General features: G+C 37.4%; 3 protein-coding genes across 3 annotated transcripts in view; 1 reads left to right on the top strand and 2 right to left on the bottom strand.

Moving 5' to 3' along the window:
• Positions 1-6175, bottom strand: part of LOC135200510 (uncharacterized) — a 55587-nt gene extending 49412 nt beyond the window's left edge. The window contains exons 1-4 of the mRNA XM_064229160.1: positions 5991-6175; positions 5257-5664; positions 4307-4596; positions 3341-3482 (exon numbers count right to left, since the gene is read on the bottom strand). Of these exons, the coding sequence (XP_064085230.1) occupies positions 3341-3482; positions 4307-4596; positions 5257-5664; positions 5991-6066 (916 nt within the window). The 5' untranslated portion in view covers positions 6067-6175. The remainder of the gene's footprint in view (positions 1-3340; positions 3483-4306; positions 4597-5256; positions 5665-5990) is intronic.
• Positions 6176-6908: 733 nt separating this feature from the next.
• Positions 6909-10264, bottom strand: LOC135200853 (uncharacterized). The gene is made up of 3 exons (XM_064229557.1): positions 7630-10264; positions 7272-7500; positions 6909-7088 (listed from the first exon to the last, which is right to left on the bottom strand). The coding sequence occupies exons 1-2, from the start codon at positions 9673-9675 to the stop codon at positions 7324-7326; spliced, it is 2223 nt and encodes a 740-aa protein (XP_064085627.1). The 5' UTR covers positions 9676-10264; the 3' UTR covers positions 6909-7088; positions 7272-7323.
• Positions 10265-11673: 1409 nt separating this feature from the next.
• On the top strand, positions 11674-21116 carry LOC135200852 (probable ATP-dependent RNA helicase DDX23). Its single transcript, XM_064229556.1, has 5 exons — positions 11674-11828; positions 15645-15848; positions 17226-17331; positions 18361-18525; positions 19103-21116. The coding sequence occupies exons 2-5, from the start codon at positions 15658-15660 to the stop codon at positions 21011-21013; spliced, it is 2373 nt and encodes a 790-aa protein (XP_064085626.1). The 5' UTR covers positions 11674-11828; positions 15645-15657; the 3' UTR covers positions 21014-21116.
• Positions 21117-21343: the final 227 nt, after the last annotated feature.

Raw genomic sequence — 21343 nt, 5'->3', positions numbered from 1 at the left:
CGATTAGATAAAAGCAATCCTTCTTTCGTTATCACTTGCTTTATCAACTGACATGTTAACAAAAGTGATCTCTGTTGATTTCTGTGGTTGTTATCAGTCTCGACCATCCAAACCAGGAAAGAATAAAAAAACATCGCTTTGTCATTACTTTTGTGTCTACTAGTATATGTTTTACAGCCATTCTCTGTGTATGTATGTATGTATGCATATTATATATATATATATATATATATATATATATATATATATATATATATATATATATATAACATACATGAAAATGTCACAAATTTGTATCGATGAAAGTAATGAGCAGAAGATATGTTTTCACATCTATATTATGTATATATATATATATCTATATATATATATATATATATATATAGTATATATATATATATATGAATTTGTGAATATACACGTGTATAGTATGCACAAATTCACACACACACACACACACACACACATATATATATATATATATATATATATATATATATGCTTAAAAAATCACAGTAGATGCACGTGACTTCATAAATAGGCGAATACCACGGGAAATGATAGACGGGAATCCAGCGCTTTCGTCTTTATTCAGACATCGTCAAGGAGCTACTTGACGATGTCTGAATAAAGACGAAAGCGCTTGGATTCCCGTCTATCATTTCCCGTGGTATTCGCTTATATATATATATATATATATATATATATATATATATATATATATATATATACATATATACATGTATGTGTGTGTAATGATGGAAACCCCTCATTCAAGTTAATAAGTTAATGCAAATACCCTTCGAAATTAGCGTACTGGAAAAACGAAGCCGTCTTCATTTTATCAAGTCTTGGAGTCAGCCGCTCCAAGCTGAGGTTGTCTATGATCGAGTGTGCGTACGTAAGTGCGTAGACGTAAGTAAGTAAGTAAGTAAGTGTGTTGTTGCGACCAAGATAGATCTTGGTTGCGACAACAAATCTGACTGTTCGAAATTCCGAATCGAGACGCGTCAGACGACGACGAGGAAAGAGGGGAAAGGAATAGTACTACTATAGCTCCCCTTGTCTTGCATCTGGAAAGTGAATTGCAATATCTCTCCCTTGCCAAAGGTATGCACTCTGCTTGGCTGGTAACAGTTCATAGTGTTCTTTTGTATTTTTACCTTGACGTAACAGCAAATAACCAAGAACGGTAATGTTACTTTAGTTGCACCATGTTGAGCATGCATGAGGTTGCAATTGTAGGTACCACCATAGCAGGATAAGATATGCGATATTCTTCAAAAAGTTGTTATGAAAATGCCAAATCTTGGGTTAAATGCCACTTTGCGTTATGAATGTCAAGCCAGGGCAGGACCTGAGCCAGGCTAGTTGTGCTGTGTAACGGTCAACTTACGCACGAGTATATAGTATAGCCTAGGCTAAGGACTGCGTGCCATTTGGCAAAAGAATGCTATCCTAAAAGAACTTTTGTATTGCAGGGAACCAGTTATAGGAACCAGTCACAGAGGCGAGTTCTAGGCAGGAACGAAGTATGCTAAAGAACCCATTGTCGCCGGGGACAGTTATGGAAAGCACTCAACTAGGAGTTAGTCGAATATTTTAACGAGGTTTTCCTGCTGCTGTGAAACATCAAGAAGTACTTTCCATTCCTCAACCTTAACCTCAAGATGCAGATTCGTCCGTCTCCGACATCAAGTACTAGTTCCAGCTAAGAATAGGCCAGAGATTATTGTTTTGTACACTTCTATTAGCTTAGGCCTAGGCTAGAATTGATATGCATAGCCTTAATCAATTAGCTTAGGCCAAGCCTAGAACTGATATGTAAAGTCTTAATTAAGTGTCCTTAAATGAAAGGTAGCCTCCTGATATAAAACAGAACAATTAACTTATCAATATACAGCAGCCAGTAGTAGTATTGTGATATTATATATTCTCTCTACATCTCTCTAGAGAAAGAAGGAAAAATAAGTGTGCACGTATGAACAAAGATCGATCGCAAGACTTCATTTAAATTTCCACACCAATATCTTCGTTGACACTTTTTTTATAAGCTACTAAAAATGTTTGAACTTTCTTGTAAGGAAAGTAAGCGAACTTTATTGCAAAGAGAAATTCCGGCAGCTATTTTGTTGTGAGGTATGACTTTAATTTTCTCTACTTTGAAAGACTTTTACCTTGATTTCAAAGTAACATCTGTTTTCACCTTTCAATTCGCCAAAGTTCTGGACTTTCTAAAGAACGTCTTTAGACTTAACAGAATAAAGTTTCTTGGTTTATTTTTTATTATAAAAGTTTTTGGGTAGATTATCAAGTTTTAAGATTTTCTATTTTTTTATACTAGTAACTGAAATTTCAAGTTCTTACTTTTAAAAGAAAGACTCCGGACTTTTATTTAGAACCAAGTATCTGAACTTCAGAAAGTTTTTGTATTTAATTTGAAGAACAGTTTCTTAGTTACCCTGAAAGAGAGTGCCTGAAATTTTTTGTACAGAGTGTTCATGAAATCCTCTACAGAATCTTTCTGAAATTCCTGAAATTTGTGAGCAGAATGTTTCTGGAAGTCCTGAAAATCCTGTACAGAAAGTTTCTGAAATTTCTGAAATTCTTGTACAGAAAGTTTCTGAAATGCCTGAAATTCTTGTACAAAAAGTTTCTGAAATTCCTGAAATTCCTGTACATAAAGTTTCTGAAGTTCATAAAATTCCTGTACAGAAAGTTTCTGAAATTCATGAAATTCCTGTTCAGAAAATTTTTTGTACATTCTGAAATTTGTGTAAAGGAAGAGTTTGAAACTTTTGCACGGAAAATTTCTGAAATTTGTGTACAACAAGTTTCTGAATATTTGGTATGGAAAATTTCTGGAATTTTACGACAGCTATTTTCTAAAATTTCTGAACATAAAATTTCTGAAATTTGCGTAGAATTTGCTGAAATTTTGGTACAGAAAATAATTGGATTTTTGGTACAGAAAATAATTGGATTTTTGGTACAGAATATTTCTGAATTTTATGTACAGATATCTTCTGAAATTCCTGTGCAGAATGCTTCAGAGATTCCTGTGCAGAATGCTTCAGAAATTCCTGTGCAGAATGCTTCAGAAATTCCTGTGCAGAATGCTTTAGAAATTCCTGTGCAGAATGCTTCAGAAATTCCTGTGCAGAACGCTTTCAGAACACGTCAGAAATTCCTGTGCAGAACGCCTCAGAAATACCGAGGCAGAACACTTCAGAAATACCGGAGCAGAACGCTTCAGAAATACCGGAGCAGAACGCTTCAGAAAATTATGTGAAGAGAGTTTTTAAACTTCCTAACCTTTCTTTTAAAGAAAGCACCTGACCTTTCAATCCCTCCTGAAGGCTGAGTGGTACCCTGCGATGAAGAAGTACATACAGATGTTCTCCTGAGCTTGCTTGGACAGTCAGACTCCCTGGAATGGAGATCAGCTGTACAGACCAAATACTCCTTCCTTCGGTACCACTCTGGAGTCAGAAAAAATAGTTTTTAATGATTGGATAACATAATTTTCAATTAATGACCACAACCAGGATTTCAGTCTTTGGGATGGGGAGACTCAGATTCTGTTATTATTTACCTGCATGAAGTTGTCAGTAATTTGTCCTTATTTTGTACCCTCTATTCTGTATTTTATGTATGAGTATGTACTGCACCCTTTATTTTGTACTTTATGTATTTACGGATTTTAAAACATCTGCTGCATTTTTTTACTTTAATGATTTTCACAACTTTTCTCATTGCCAACATTTGGTGTGTGCAGCGAGGCCCCCACACTGGCTGCGACCATACATAGCAATGAATGTGAAAAGAGATTCAAACTCATCATCTGTCCACTCAAAATATGAATACAGTATTATTATAACAGCTGGGATAAATTAAATTTCTGTATTTACACAATAAACTAATGAAATTACTTTGGGTCTTTTAAGCCAACGAGGTTTCACTCACTATTCCTTCTATATCATAATCGTTAAAATTTTAATATTCTTCACAAGAGACGTAGATACTACATTAAATAAAAAAATAATCTTGATTTATACTTCAAAGAAAAAATTAATGCAAAGATTGTTTACTCAGGTGGTGAAATAATAAGATAATTATACCAATATCCCTACAGAAACAGAGACAAATGTCAAAATTTCTTTTGAAATTTTCGACAAAATGTTGCTAACATGAAAAAGGGTTTTCTGCTTCTTACATAAGCTTTGGTTAGTCATTGATTGAATATAGTACTATAACGCTGAACACCGATTACTAGGACGAAAAGGACCAACTAAACTAAACTCACCAGAACATCACAAAACACGGCAACCGCTTCTTTTCTACAGCTAATCGTGAGATTATGCTGGGCCGAAGGAGGTAAGGGAATGTAGCCATCACCGAATTCCTCTTCCGACACTGCGCAGACCGATGTCCCATTCCAGCCCAGGAGGAAGGTGTTCGAATCCTCTGACAAACGCAGCCTGGGAGTCGACGGGGCTTCAGAATACAGCGTGAGACGAGACCACAGGTGATCTTTGGAAAAGAGCGGCACACTGGAGGTGCCGTTGTCTGCCGCAAGGGACCAAACTTTGAGAGCTGTGGGAGAACGTTTTGTCACATTGTTAAGCAGAATTAAAAAACTACAGAGATTAACAAATAAAAATAACTCTTAAGATTAAGAGGCGCCGTTATAAAGGCATTGCCTCGACCCTTAACCAACCAAACAGTAGCCATTATTAGCGTGATATGTTTGCACAGGTGTCAACTTCAGAAAACTATTGCAAGTTTTCTGTGGGTTTTGTTCTTAGATAATGGAGCACAATTTCTGTGTTACTTTAATAAGCATACGAGGTATAAGATTAAAAGACGTAGCATATGAAGCTTGTATGCAACTTCCAAGACACGAAGAGTGACAGATATGGTAATTCTGCAAAACCAACACTAGGGAGAATGAGGCAAGACGTAACGAAATGAAAGTGTATTCAGAATGGAAAAAAGAAAGAAAAAAAAAACTAAAATTGTTGATTCCAATACACAGAATTCATAGTCCTTCGTAGTCATGTCTTACACATACCGTATTGAAGGTTATTTCTCTTATAAGCCAAAAAAAGAAGGAAAAAAATTTGTTCGATGCTACATGATACGAGAAATTATATCAATACGATATCTTCGTGCGGCCGTCTACTTTACATTTACCAAAGCTAAAGTAGCACCCTCTAACAATACTGAAAAGAGAAACAACCAATATATGCTCACGTTTTCTGCAATTCACCGTCACGAAGTGGCCACGGACGACGACTAGGGTACTACTAGGCTGAAGAGATTCATTCAGTGACAACATCTCTTTCCCCTCCGCGTCTAAAACGCGCATCCCGTCACCAGACGCCAAGAACAGGTCCGTCCACCCTTCTGAGGACACTTCCACCCCATGGGTCTGCGGAATTCCATTTACACCCTTATCCCCGGAATACGTCGTAGGGATATACGGCTTCCGGAATTCGATAAAAGCGTTGTTATCGGTTTCCTTTCTATCTGTACTAAGCTTCACCGAAAGGAGAGCAGTGGAACTGTTCGCTTCGTCACCTGACAGTGGAACCCAGAAACTTATTTCCATGTTGGTGGCGGCGTCCCATTGTCCCTCCCATTCAGAGGACACGAGGCATTCTGGAAAAGAGGATTCACGCTTTTTGTTGAAAGTGGTGAGCTAACGTTAATTAACGTAATTTTAACAATGTGAACGCGCGTTAAACTGAGAGGGAGGGGTGTGTGTTAGGTGACAAAAGCCTGAAAATGAATGGAGATACCAGTTAACCGAATTATTCGTTTGTAATTAGGTTTACGATATTCATGAAAATATATCAGAGAGAGAGAGAGAGAGAGATTTAGTACTTCTCCAGTACGAAATCTGATTTAAAAAATGACTCCAAAATAATGAACAAGGTGAAGCAGCCGAAGAAACTCCAGGATTATAGTAGCACAAATGCCCTTACCTTGAGGAATATCAAAAGCACCAGCGACAGATAATCCTATCGTGTAACTAATAAATAAAAACAAACTTCTCTCCATTCCAACACCGTTTCACTTCGTCTTCCTCAAAATTCTAAATATGGGAGACGTCATCTTTTGAAGTTCCGTCTCCTAGCTGCAGAATTTCTTTGACACTGGCAATGAGTGGGTAGATTATATGACCCTTTCTTTATCTCGATTTAAGATAAAATGCAGATAAGAACCACACCTTATTCCTGTGTGATTTGGAATAAGATTTTATCTTGTATGTATGTGTATAATATACACATCTTTATCTGTCGACAAATATATGTATATGTATATATATATATATATTCTACCTATCTAAAAGTAAATATATGCAATTATACACACACACATATATATTAAATAGGCGCCCAGCGGAGCAAGGGTATTGGCGAGTTTTTCCTTTCTTTTCTTTAAAGGAAAAATGCATTTAAACTTTTCAAACATCAATATCTTTGTAACCAATCATACGATTTTAATCTAGTTTTTACCATTTTAAACAAAATTTATCCCTGTACCATATATCCAAACACTGTGGCATTATTATACGTTATTCTTAAGGTATAGTATAAAATGTAGGGTACAGTATTGTCACGGCTTATCATTTTGTTTGAGAATGAAGATTTTTGCAGTTGAATATAGATTTAGTAGCCATCTCTTTTACTGACATTACAAAGCAAGAAAAAAAGCCATTAAAAAACTCCAGCTCAATATAGATAAGAAAAAGGGAAATAGCAATAAATAACATCAATTGCAATATCACATTTTAATCAATAATTTGGATATTATAAATTTTTTAGACTGATGGTAAATAAAAAATAAAATTCTTAGTTAACTACTTTCATTGAAAATTATAACAAAAAACGTAGGTATACCAAAATAATGGGCTGAAAATACTGCAATATCGACATGAAATTTGTGCCCAGGCCATCATCTCTAACTGGGACCTCTTCTACTTCTTCAGGGGTATCATGATGCCTTCCTCCTTCTTGAGTGTCAATAATACCCCTGAATTACTGGGCATTCTCCCGTGGGGCAACGTCAGGTACCAAATCCTAGAACAAGACAAAAAATTAAAATATAACTAACTAGCAATTAAAAAGTGGATTGCGTTCCTATTTTAAAAACATTCATCAGTGCATAAATCTGATGTTATCATTTTATACAAAATAATGGAAAAAAAAAAAACCATGCATGCTAAAATTTGGAGAGGGAGAGAGAGAAATTTCATTACTCACCAACTCAATGGGCCAAGTTTCAACGTTAAATTATGAAGAGGGTGAAACACAATCATTGGTACTCTAAAAGAGTATCTAGGGCATCTATGTCTGCACCTCTGACTGGGACCTCCTCCTCTTCTTCTTCTTCTTCTTCTGGGGTATCATCAAGTCTTCCCCCGTCTTGTTTGTCAATAATGTCCCTGAAGTACTGGGCGCTCTCAAGTGGGGTAACGTAAAGCACCAGATCCTAGAATAAACATGTAAGTAAACAGCAATAAAAAGGTGGATTGTATTCCTATTTTAAAACCATTCATCAATGCATAAATCTGATGTTATTACCAATTTAAACAAAATAATGAATCAAGCATTAAGTCACCTTGATATCTTGTAGCTTTTCTTTTGACAGAGGTATGGGGGTGGTGTACCTAGGAGGCAGAGTTACCTCAGACAAGTCAAAGGCCATCTGGGAGTACTTCCCTCTGCCTTTCATGAGGCGGACTTGATGGTTGTCAGAAGTGTCTGCCACGTCGTAGTTATTCTTGATGGCATACCCCTCCCCATACCTGCAGTCATACACAATGACCCTGGCATCCTGCAAGCTGGTAGTTTTAGACGTGCGGTTTGTGATGCGTGATTGTAGAAGCTCAAAGTTCAGGAAGTCATTCTGCGTCATTTCGACAACATGAAATCCTTCTCTGACAGCATTCCTAATGAGTTCCATGTACTCATATTTGCTGCTTATTGTGGATTCCCTCCTTAGCCTCACTTCTATATAGCCAAATTGATGATCACAAGGCATATAAGCGTGGCCAGACACCATGAAGTAATGTTCAATCCTGGCGAATCTCTTACTGTGCATCAGCCTTAGACATCCGAGGATCATGATGATGTTCTTATTTTGTCGAGCGCAGTTATCAGAAAAAAGAACAAGCTTTTTCTGCCTGGCAACATGATTAGCCTCAATGTAATGGTTCACACAACTCATTATCTCACATGACCCTCGCCGTGCCGTAACCTCATCCCATATGTACATGGTCGATTTCTGTGTTTTCAAGTTAAAAACACAAAAGTTGTATGTCCACAGTTTTCTTTTATAAAAAGCAACACTAGTACTCAGCTTGGGTGTCGGCAATGCTTGTCGCAGATTGAAACACAACGCCATAAAATCATCACTGTCTGAACTACTAAAGCTATATAGTACAGTTCTGGCGTGTGTTGCAAGCACTTTATGAGCATCCAACTCACGGAACTCACGTTGCATTTCTTCAAACTGAGCCTGTTCACAACCAACTCGTTCATACTTTTCAATACTTGCAGTCAATAAATCACAGGTGTTGCACATATCAACGACTGGAGGCACGAAACCAATATTATTAAATTCGGTCCTAAAAACGTTACTATAAAAATTAATGGAAACAATATCTACATTTGGATGTTCTTCTTTCATAAACTTTACATACATATCATACAACTTCACAACACTAAGATTCGATTCCATGTACACGCGGTTAGGGGATTTTGCCCGCGAATAACGAGAGGTCATGGTCGGCAGCTTCTTGATGTGTTCACGCACAAAGTCTCCTTTTTCCCCAGAATATTTTGACACCCTCGCGTTTGTTCCCCTCTTGTCCGCCATTGCTGTTTTCCAATCTGTCAGTTTCTTCAAAACAACACGCACCCTCTTATCCCCTATTCCAAAAATAGCCATAAAAGCTTTTTTGCACACTTTGTAACGTTTATCTCCATACGTCACACTGTATAAAGCTGTTTGTGTACGTGAACTTCCCTCTGCGGGTACCCTGTGACGTTTTACGGGCACCGAAACCATTGATTTCTGCAAATACGACGTTTGGGCATTGTAATCTCCCATGCCCCAATATTCTTTAAACAATGCCTCTATCACAGGCATGGTAACTTTCTCAAAACACCCGTCAGCACAAGCAGGTCCTATCTTACGTGCTTCTACTTCTTTATGAGTCTTTCGGCTAATGTAAGCCTTACCTTCATTACGAAGTTTTTTAGCGATATTCATTTTCCAAGTTTCAGGCTGGGGCTTCCTCTTACGACCACGTGAAGTACCAGGCTCATCAGTAACTTCAGCACGCCCTTTATGAGCATCAAACTCACGTTGCATTTCACCCAAATGAGCCTGTTCACAAACCCTTTGTTTATGTTTTTCATTATTTGCTGTCAATTCCGAGGTGCTGCAAGTATTAGCAAGGTTACGGTATTTTGCCCGAGAATAACGAGAGGTCATGGTCGGCAGCTTCTTATTGTGTTCACGCACAAGGTCTCCTTTTTCCTCAGAAAATTTTGATACCCTCGCGTTTGTTCCCCTCTTGTCCGCCATTGCTGTTTTCCCCGCTGTCAGTTTCTCTAAAACAACACGCACCCTCTTATCCCCTATTCCAAAAATAGCCATAAAAGCTTTTTTACACACTTTGTAATGCTTATCTCCATACACCACACTGTACAAATTTGTTTGTGTACGCGAACTTTCCTCTGCGGGTACCCTGTGACGTTTTACGGCACCGAAACCATTGATTTCTGCAAATACAACGTTTGGGCATTGTAATCTCCAATGTCCCAATATTCTTTAAACAATGCCTCTATCACAGGCATGGTAACTTTCTCAAAACACCCGTCAGCACAAGCAGGTCCTATTTTACGTGCTTCTACTTCTTTGTGAGTCTTTCGGCTAATGTAAGCCTTACCCTCATTACGAAGTTTTTTAGCGATATTCATTTTCCAAGTTTCAGGCTGGGCCTTCCTCTTACGACCAGGCGAAGTACCAGACTTATCAGTAACTTTACTTGTATCACTATTATCAGCTTTATCTTCAATAATAACGATCACTCGGTGATCACTATTATCAACACTGTCAGCCATTGTTAATACACTATTGAAATGCTACGAAAATACCGGTAAAAAGTAAAATTTTAAAAAATAACAGGGCATCCACGAATGAGACAGCATTGCCACAGTGTCAGCAAGCGAGAGAACAGGAGAAAGGGCGGCCCGGACGGCATCTTTGTGTCCCGTCATACATGATGAGAGCTACGTCACGCCAATAGAAACGCGAGGCAAAGTCTGTGGGCGTTTTCATTGGCCGTTGAGAGACCGAACGAGAACAGTGTGGTGAGAGACGGCAATACCAGGTGCGCACCATCCCGGGTTTAAAGGAACAATGAAGAGACGCCCTTGCGCAAGGGTGTCTGTTCATGGCATAAGAGTGACAAAGTACTTGTGTTCAATGGCGTATCAGACCATAATGCTGAATTCAAGCCTAACGGTCACATATGAAGTACTTATGCACAGAGGAAAGCCTGGGGAAAAATGTCGTACTATTATCTCTATTTTGGTCGATGTGGCACTTACGCCCTTGCTCCGCTCCGCACCGTAGTTAACACACACACACACACACTTATCATTACCAGCTAAAACATTCCCCTTCGGTTATATGAAAATATATTAATTCCGAGGCAGAGCGAAGAATTAGATATATAATAGGGCATTTGTGTGTATATATGAACCACGGTGATGTGATAAACACACACAGATATATATATATATATATATATATATATATATATATATATATATATATATATATATATATATATATATATATATATATATATATATATATTGACCAAGGCCACAAGGGCTAACATACATCTATGTTTAGGAAGGCCCCGAAAATAAACAGAAAATGACGAGAATAGGTGTCTGAAGAGTAGTAATGGAAATGTTAAAAGCTTGGGTGCCTGTCTAATATGACTTTTATAAAAAGTTCCCACCCCCCAAGTTGTTATTAATTGTAATGTCTCTTGTAATGAAAGATTTCAGTCTTTAAAGGCATAGTATGGAACATAAATAGTACAGCAGGGCTAACTGGATTATTTACATAAATCCTGCATGTAATACGTATGGTTTAAAGGAATGCCATAAATTATATTTGCAGGGATTTAATTTGTATGAATCATTATTAAATAATTATATTGTATCTATGAATATTGTCAAAGCAAAACAAACGTTGTACAAACAAAATATTCTACGTCTTGAAATGAGAACCTCTATCCTGTTTTGTTGAAGTCTTTATAAAGAAGTAATTAGAGAGATGCAAAGGATACCAATACAATAAATAAACTAATAAGATATTTAAACATGGCACAATTATTCCAAATAAGTAATAAAAATAGCATAAATTTCGTAAGTTTAACAGCCTAACAGGTAATATTCCAGGATTACTACTGCATTATTGCACTGCTAGATGAACCTTCACCCCAAAAACAAAATAAAAACCCATGAAAAACGCATTTGATTACTAAAATGACTTGTCATTGCCATTATTGTTTTGTTTATGAATTTAATTTTAAAAACAGGATCAAATACGAAGCTTTCATGACGTTTCATAAAAAAAACTTCCAGTTCTACCTCGTACACTTAGTGTAATATTTGTAAACTTTTGGAGTGTCTGCTGTGCAAACGATTAAGTGCTACAATTCCCCTAATATTATCTTCGCCACTTATGGTCACTGTAATTCTTGCATTTAATAGGATATTAATGTTTTGGTAAGAATGAAAGACGTCCGTCTATTGGGATATTCATTATGCTAATAAGATGAAGTACCTTACCGGTAGGCCAGACTACCTAGCTTACAAACTGGCCTCCACGCTTAGGAATTTTACGTCACTGACTTGGCCAAGCCTAAGTTATCAAATACAACGTGACTAATCTTATAAAGGCCTATGCTAGATGTAAGAAATAAAAGCTAGCCTAATGCAAGAAGCAGTCAGTGCGTAGTATATTACTACCTAGCTAGGTACTAGCCTAGCTACATTTCGCCTAACCAACGTACTTAGAGGCCCCAAGTTACTTTTACGAACTGGATATTGGTACGGCAGCCGTACCCCGATCTCGGTAGATATTGGTACGGCAGTGAATTGCGCATGCGCTAACCCTTGTTTACCGCCTCACGCATATCCAAAGACTATATACTGAAGTATATACACGTCTTTGGGCATATCAGTGACAGCAAGAAAAATGGTGACGGAACAGCATTGAACCGCGGAATAATACATTAGTTTTCGCCGAAAAAAACAGATGTTTTCAGGCTTTAACGAGCTGAAGAAAGCCATAGACATCTATGAAGACTCAAACTTTCAAAAATTGGGTAATTCATGGCATATACGTAGGTCACGAACGATCGAATCGGCCCTGAAAAGAATTCCGAAGAGGAGATTCAAAGAGGATTATATATAAATATTTACACTACCATCGTACCTTTGGTGATTTTCTCGGCCCTTTATTCTGCCCGACATCGGCAGTTGCAAGGGCCGTTATACACTTTACAATATTCTTTTAATTCACTTCATTGGGTATTTTGCAGCTGTCGGAGAAGACAGATGAATTTACCAGGTAGTGAAATGGCAAAGTTAAACCAAATTATAGATTATTCCATTAAAATCGGGATAGTGTTGTGCTTGTAGTACAAAAAGCGGGACAAAATTCACAAAAGCCAAACAAACAAAAAAGGGGGGAGGGACATTTTGCTAACCGAAAAAAGGGGGACAGGTTCAAAAAGCGTGGACTGTCCCCACGTAAAAGCCGAACTCTGGTTTACATAATACAGTATGATTAGCAAACTGGTAAACGGATACAGCCAACTGCCGTATCTACAGCAAGTCAAGAGCGCAAATACGGCACCAATGACAGAATCTGCCGGTACCCTCACCGCACTATATTATTTGTACGGCAGGAAGTCTGAAATTGACGCATGCGCAATTCACTGCCGTACCAATATCTACCACGATCGGGATACGGCTGCCGTACCTATATCCTGTGCCTTACTTTTAACCCATTAGGGTAACGCTTAGCATTGGATGATATACCTAGGCTAGCTAGTATATAGTACTAATTATGTATTCGTTTGTTGCAGCTATCATTATAGATTATCTACCTACCTACCTAGTATAAACTAGGGCTAGCTATTTTGCCATCTGCCGTAGCGTCATAACCCAAGCTATGCTAGCCTAACTTTTTATAGGGTAAAAAACCGCATGGTACAGGGGTGGACCATGTATGATCAATGTGTACAACCCCAAGAAAAGTACATTATAAGGCGTCCTGACATTGGAGATGGGTATCAGACGCGACCTGTTGTTGGTGAGAAACGGAGCTAAAGACCTCTACTCCGGTGTCAGGACGCGTTATAATGTACTTTTCTTGGGGTTGTACACATTGATCATACATTGTCCACCCCTGTACCACGCGGTTTTTTACCCTAACTTCGATCCATTTTGTTTTTCACATTCTTGAATTGAATTGAATGGAATAGGCTCACAGTCTGAGCTACATTTCCTATATAACGAACATATATATATATGATACTGGTATTTTATTTTTATTATTAGATATAATGCTAGATGTTTTATTTGCCAATTCTGACTAATTAACAGCTGGTACCCAGGGAAGTGACCATTTTGATGTCAGTCTTTGTATTACAACATTACCTATGCCTACATAGGTTTGTAGGCTGTGGCTATTTTTTCAGCAGCTATCAGACCCTACTACAGAATTACTACCTAACTGCTTCCTGTGCTGTTTAATGCAAAAGACCTTTGTGAAATCCTGTCATTGGTACTTTTGTGGGCTTCACCTTCAACAGAAAAAGACTGCGGTGTAGGCATGGACTGCAATGTGCTTACTTCCAATCACAATAAATATGATATTATGGAGATCTTCGTGTAACTTAAATGTAGCTGTAAGAGTCAAACTGATTCAACTTAGGACAGAGATGACAAGTTCCTGAAATTATCTGAGGATCTCCTGCAAAGTGATTTTTTGTATGAGATATCTAGGGTTTTGTAACTTTCAAAAAACTTTGTCCAGGGGAACTGGCTTTATAACTAAATTCAGCAAAAATAACGATTTGGATCAACAGCAGTAGGCAAATGTATACAAGAAGTATCTGAGAGGTTCCTGCCGGTTGGGGGGGTTCTTAGAAACTTGTTAGGAGTTACTTTGGAACCCATCTGACATTGCACTAATAATTGTAAATATTTCAAGAATAGACTGGAAAGCTCATCAACTAGATACTTGAATCACAGGCTGTTGGGGCTAATCAACTCTATAGTTTTTAACTTTGCTTGTCCTTAGAGTATTCCGGCTTAATAGAAAAGCTGTTGGTATTGGTACTATTTTACATGACTCATGTGAGTCCCATAATAATTATGGCATAATGATTCTTAATTTCATTACTAAGGGAAAATATCCAAACTATACCCTTCCTTTGGAGTAGTCACCCCATCTAAATGCAATTTTTTTATTCTTTGAAATTGGCATGATTCATAACAGGTGTCAACAGTGAAGGATTACCACATAAAATGGAAATAAATCGCTCGTAAATTTGATTACTGTATATAGGACTAGCACTAACACGCTAATTAACACAAAATGCATACAGTATCAGCAGACAACTATACAGAGGATATCTTATTACATTTGAAAAATTTTATTTTATTATTTTTTTTAAAAGTCCTCCTGGGCCCCTGCGAGGCTCATAGGGCAGGCGGTGATCTCCTGTTTCTTTGGCCGACAGCCACTGGGGGACAGGTCCCAATGCCTAAGACACGTGGCCAGTGTGTCGCTAGGCCCACTGTTTAACCCCTCCAGCCAGAGAGGTGGTACCTATTCTCCTACTCACCATCAAGTTTTCAGACCGCTAGGTTGGCGGGCCACCAGGTTTATGCAATGGTGCCATTCCCAAACCACCAGCGAGTGGCGGGGATTGAACCCCGGTCCTCCCGACTGGTAGGATAGAATCTTGCCACTGCGCCACCACGGCAACATCTTATTACATAACTGTTAAAAAAAATGTGGTATTCTACATTGCACAAAGCAATAAAAATAAACAATGGAAAAATGTATTTCACCTACCTTGTTGGAAATACTACTTAAAGAGGTTGGCTAGCATGCACCTGTAACTCTAAGGAAAAGATGCTTGTAGAGGTTGGCTAGCATGTGACTGCTGTAAGAAACAGAATCAACTTTACACTCTGCAAACTTTATTATGATGGTACAAAACACAAAGTAACCAACTGAGTTGTACAGTAATGCTATATCATGCTTTTCCCCACTCTACAATTTGAATGTGCCCCAAAATCCCAATCTGAAATCCACTTGATGAGTATGTATTTCAATGTTTACCATGAAAAATTAAAATTATTTTGAAAAATTATTCTGCTGTAATATCAAGTTAGTATATGATATTTAATGGATGTTTACATATTTTGTTGGTGCTATGGTTAATTCATTAATTTTGTTCTCATATTTTGTGCTATGTGCAAGCACTGCCAGATTGTTTACAGTAGATGTTTCTCTTACAGGTAACACTCAAGTATGGATGAGGACATAGGCTTAAGGTCACACCGTCGTGATCGGAAGGAAAGGAAAGAAAAGGACAGACGTGATCGCGACAGGGACAGGGATAGGGATCGTGACAGGGACCGCAGTGACCGTGATAAAGATCGAGACTCCCACAGAGATCGGGGCAGTGAGAGAGACCGAGATAGAGACAGAAACAGGGACAGGTAAGTTTTAGATGAAAAATATGTGCATTTTGCTTATTTCTTAGGTTATATTAAAAAAGTTAAGTACTATCTCTTAGTTTAACCAAACCAATTAGCTGATTAACAGCTCTCCTAGGGCTGACCCAAAGGATTAGATTTTTATTTATGTGGCTAGCAACTAATTGGTTACTTAGCAACAGGGCCTACAGCTTACATATTGCGGGATCAGAACTATATCATATCGAGAAATTAATTTCTACTTTCCAGAAATAAATTCCTCTGATTCCGAATTGGCAGTAGCCAGGAGCAAACTCGGGTTACCAGTTGATAGGCGAGTACGCAATCCACGCATCCAATGAGGAACTGGGGTATACTATAACTCCATTCTGTGTTTCTCTTTGGTCAAGTTGAGCACTGGGGGCATATTACAGATTTATTAAACTTAAGGTGATTGTATAATATTACTACACATAGATAATAAATAAGCCAAGTCAGACTGTAGTAATTTTTACAAAATGATATAATGAATTTCTTTTTGAGGAAATGGGCGTGGGGTTGAATTTTTGTCATAAAAAAAATTCATTAAATAATTAGTTTGCTTTGAATGAAAAATCATGTAATATACATGTCTCCATTACTCCATTTTTACATCATGGTGGAATCAAACTAAAGCTCTAGTAGGATTGTCTTACACTTAGAATATAGATTGACTGAATACCAAGATGTTTTGAAAAATCAAACTGCTTTAAAACCTTAGGTAAGGTAAATCTCCCATCAGCGGGTTTTTTTTCTGTTAAGTTGAATCTTTGCACCTTTTTCATCACCTATTCAAGTATGATATTGTAGATGATGTTGGTATGACCTGGTATGACCATATTTTATAATTCTTATAAAGAAACTAAAGTGGTAATTACGTAATTATATGTTCATATGCGGAAGAAACCTTTAGGACTTAGTGACACAGAAGAGTTAGTATAATTCTTAAGAAATAAGTGATATTGTGGTATACTAATATACTTTTTCAATTCATTTGTGAGTAATTGGGCTATTATGTCTTACAGATTTTACAATGCATCCTAGATGCAAATAGTACACATATTTTATTAGAGTGTATCCTTTGATTTAGGATGCAAAATAAACATAGTTACTTGGGAAAATCAGTAATATTTTTACATTGTATGTGTTTGAGTTTCATATTCTGTACAGTTTTAGTAAGTAAGGAACTACATTCTCTCCTACCTAGCTTTCCTCCAAAGGGAAAGGTTGAAAATTAAAATGCACAAAGCAGTTTGACCTCTGCTTGGGAGAGGCATTCAGAGAACTACTGTCAGGAACAACAGCAGCTAAACAAAAGTTCATGTTACTGCTTATTTATAATGTTTTTCTCATACTGTACAGGGAAAAAAATCGTGACAGGGACAGAGATAGGGAAAGAGAACGTCCAGAGAAGCGAAAAAGATCACCAGATGCAAAGACTAAGGAGGAAATTTTAAAAGCGGAAGAAGTGAGTTTTAACGTGATACTTTTCAGGAATCGTCTATACGAGTCACTACTTAATGCATTTTCATGTTTAGCATTTATCTGTTTTTACCAAGCTTGCCTTTGCATTCAGTTTTCACATACTTGAATGAGAAATTTTTTTATCTGTGATGCACTAATTGTTATACACTAAATAATTATCGATACTTAGTTTATCTGTTGTCATGGCTCGTGGCACTTGCTGTACTGAGAAAGGCGGTAAGTTTATATATGGTTATTGAGAAAAGTGGTAAATTTATACTATACGTATGTTTAGAGGAGCCAATTTAAAATTAATTTCATGTCAACTTAGTTTTGTACCTCTTTTAATCTTGAATACTTTGCTCCATGTCTTTTAAATTGGACTTTTAATCACTCCTTAAGAACAATTAACCACTTCACACTTCTGGGTTCAGTTTACAGCCTGGATATTTGAAGATCTCCCAAATAAAACAGAGTTAATGTCTCTAGGGAAAAAACTGTGTAATAAAGAAATCAGTACCCAGAAATCTCATACATTGGCTTTGTAAATGTATGAATAAACAATCAGAGGCAAGATTTAGTTATGTTTGTATTGGTTAGAATAAAAATGTTAATAATGTGGTTCAGTACTTTGCAGCCTTTTAGTAATGCTTTTGTATAGTCATTAACTTTGACATTTTGTACAGAATGTGAGGCTTTTTATAAAATTTCAGATAAGTTTAAGTAGGTTCTTCGACTAAAGTTACCTTACAAAGCAATAAATTATAAGATGACATCTATGGGTAAAATGAACAGTGAGGGAAAGTTTTAAAACAATGGAAAAATCTGGGACTATGGCTTAATCTTCCATAAATTAATGACAGACAATTTCTCTTAATAAGAGTACTATTTCCATTCAGTAGTAAATACACTCAATAATTCCATTGGTAATTGCTTTCATTTTTTTAGTCCTTTACAACCATTTATCTTAATACAGTTTTTATGTAACATTTATCCAAAAGTAACAGCTATTGATTTGAAATGTACTTTTCAGGAAGCAGAGGCCAAAAAAGAAGAGGAAAAGAAAGTGAAAAAAGAACCTTTATCACTGGAGGAAATGGTGGCTAGAAAGAGAGCTGAAGAGGAGGCTCTTAGCCGACCAAAATTCCTGTCAAAGGCAGAGAGAGCTGCTGAGGCACTTAAGAGACGCCAAGAAGAGGTACGTACTGTGTAAGATTGTAAGTTCTGTTTGCTCTAGAACTTGCATGACATCTTATTGCTGTATTAAAGTAGAAGTATACTAGAATCTTGATATATTGGATCTCATTATGTGTAAGACAAGCTATAAGTGGGTTCTTATTGAGATTTTGTGAAAAGTAGGAAGATGGAAGAGTCTATCTTTTGTGATGTATGAGGGCATGACTGACGGACATCTTTGTGATTGGTCAGGTTTTTTAAAAAAAAAAATTATCTCTAAATGTGTGTATTCATTGTTGTTGGATTTTGTTGGATTGTGAATACAGTACTGCATGGATGACTTAAGATTACTACAAAAATATTCGCAATTCAAAAACAAAATTAATATCCTTCGTGTCTCCCAAGCCAACATGAATTGTTTTTGCTAAATATGTCATAATAGTAACGTGATAACTTACTCATTATCTGTTGCTTATACATATATTTCAATACATTTAAAAGATTGACCAGCCTTTCTGTTGTGTTACTTGAATTAGTTGTGCTTTTGATGTTAGGTCAAGGTCATTTCTTCCTTTTTGACATGATTATTTCCCATGCAGGTAGAAGAGGTGCGTAAGAGACAAGAAGAAGAAAGAAAAGCTCGGGAAGTTATGTATCAAGATGGTCGCAGAGAGCTAGAGCAGGCGTTGCGACAAGAGGACCCTCGAGAACGAGATCGTCTTCGGCGTGACCGTGAGCCCAGGGAAAACAAAGAAGACATAGAATTAGAAAAGAAAAAGCAGTTAGAACGAGATGCTGTCAATGAAAGGTACTTGGGCATTGTTAAAAAGAAGAAAAAAGTACGAAGATTAAATGATCGAAAATTTGTTTTTGATTGGGATGCAGGTGAAGACACTTCTGTTGATTATAATGAATTGTATATAAACAAACATCTTGTACACTTTTTTGGGAGAGGTAAATTTGGAGGGCTTGATTTGAAGGAGCAAAAAAAGATGCAGGCAAAGTTTTATGGGAATTACATTGAGCATCGACAGACACAGGCAGACAAAGAACAGGAGGTCATACGTATGAAGAAGGAACAAAAGAAAGAAGACAAGAAGAGGTGGGATGATCGCCATTGGAGTGAGAAGTCTGCTGAGCAGATGACTGAACGTGATTGGAGAATCTTTAGAGAAGATTACAACATAGCAATTAAAGGAGGGCGAATTCCTAATCCCATAAGAAAATGGTCCGAATCTAACATCAAGAAGGACATTTTAGACATCATTTCAAGTGTTGGATATCAAGACCCAACACCAATTCAGAGACAGGCAATTCCCATTGGACTGCAAAATAGAGATATAATTGGTGTTGCTGAAACTGGTTCAGGTAAGACATTAGCATTTCTTATCCCTCTTTTGGAATGGATCCAGTCACTTCCTAAAATTGCAAGGCTGGAGGATGCAGATCAGGGACCTTACGCATTGGTTATGGCACCAACACGTGAACTTGCTCAGCAGATTGAAGAGGAGACGTCTAAATTTGGTGGTCCTCTTGGTATTAGAACAGTAGCTGTAATTGGTGGTTTATCAAGGGAAGAACAGGGTATGAAGTTGAGAATGGGTTGTGAGATTGTTATTGCAACTCCTGGTCGTCTCGTAGATGTCTTAGAAAATAGGTACTTGGTACTGAATCAGTGCACATATGTTGTCTTTGATGAGGCTGATAAAATGATTGACATGGGTTTTGAGCCAGATGTACAGAAGATTCTTAAATTTATGCCAGTAACCAATGAAAAGCCCGACACTGATGATGCTGAGGATGAAGATAAACTTTTGCAGAATTTCTTGTCAAAACATAAGTTTAGACAGACTGTCATGTTTACAGCCACTATGCCTCCCTCAGTTGAGAGAATGGCTCGGCAGTATTTACGTCGCCCAGCATATGTGTATATCGGATCTGTAGGTAAGCCTGTTGAGAGAACTGAACAGATTGTGTATATGGTGAGCGAACAGGAGAAGAGAAAGAAATTACTGGACATACTGAAGCATGGAATCACTCCTCCAGTTCTTATATTTGTCAATCAGAAGAAAGGTGCAGATGTTTTGGCACGTGGTTTAGAAAAACTGGGTCACAATGCCACCACTCTTCATGGTGGCAAAGGCCAAGAACAGCGAGAACATGCCCTGGCAAACCTCAAGTCAGGTGCTAAAGATATTCTGGTAGCTACAGATGTGGCTGGTCGTGGTATTGACATTAAAGATGTATCGCTGGTCATCAACTATGACATGGCCAAGAACATTGAAGACTACACTCACAGAATTGGTCGAACTGGCCGTGCAGGCAAGACGGGTAAGGCCATATCCTTCCTAACCAAGGAAGATTCACATTTGTTCTATGAGCTTAAACAACTTATGTTATCCTCTCCAGTGTCTACATGCCCACCTGAACTTGCTAATCATCCTGATGCTCAGCATAAACCAGGAACTGTGATGACAAAGAAGCGTAGGGAAGAGAAAATATTTGCTTAATATTTAGTATGTGAGTTTTGATTGTAAAGAAGAAATTTTATAAAAAATTTAAAAAGGAAAACCAGAATTTTTTTAAATGCCTTAAATAAAGCTGAATATCCTATGTCCTGAGTATGACATTCCTTTCGGTAAACATTGCAACAGTAAGTAGGTTAGATTACTGTCAGTGAACATTGCATGTGTATTCCTTTGAGACATCATCACTATCATTCATGCTTTTACATCAGATACATACCTATTTACATATAATAAACCGAAAGATTATTGGCTCCCTCAGATGTTCTGGACTGGAAGCCATGTGAGAACTGTTGGAATTTGGAATATACAATT

The sequence above is a fragment of the Macrobrachium nipponense genome, chromosome 27, assembly GCF_015104395.2.
Source record: "Macrobrachium nipponense isolate FS-2020 chromosome 27, ASM1510439v2, whole genome shotgun sequence".
NCBI lineage: Eukaryota > Metazoa > Arthropoda > Malacostraca > Decapoda > Palaemonidae > Macrobrachium > Macrobrachium nipponense.
The sequence above is the reverse complement of the archived record's forward strand: the minus strand, read 5'-3'. Positions and strand labels throughout refer to the sequence as shown.

What these genes read in the sequence shown, in the direction of transcription:
- LOC135200852 (XM_064229556.1), top strand. Translation starts at nt 15,658, where the DNA reads ATGGATGAGGACATAGGCTTAAGGTCACACCGTCGTGATCGGAAGGAA. An exon ending in AAATTTTAAAAGCGGAAGAA is followed by an intron (nt 17,332 to 18,360) that starts GTGAGTTTTAAC and finishes TGTACTTTTCAG; the next exon opens with GAAGCAGAGGCCAAAAAAGA. An exon ending in TTAAGAGACGCCAAGAAGAG is followed by an intron (nt 18,526 to 19,102) that starts GTACGTACTGTG and finishes TTTCCCATGCAG; the next exon opens with GTAGAAGAGGTGCGTAAGAG.
- LOC135200853 (XM_064229557.1), bottom strand. Translation starts at nt 9,675, where the DNA reads ATGGCTATTTTTGGAATAGGGGATAAGAGGGTGCGTGTTGTTTTAGAG. An exon ending in AAAAGCTACAAGATATCAAG is followed by an intron (nt 7,501 to 7,629) that starts GTGACTTAATGC and finishes TGTTTATTCTAG; the next exon opens with GATCTGGTGCTTTACGTTAC.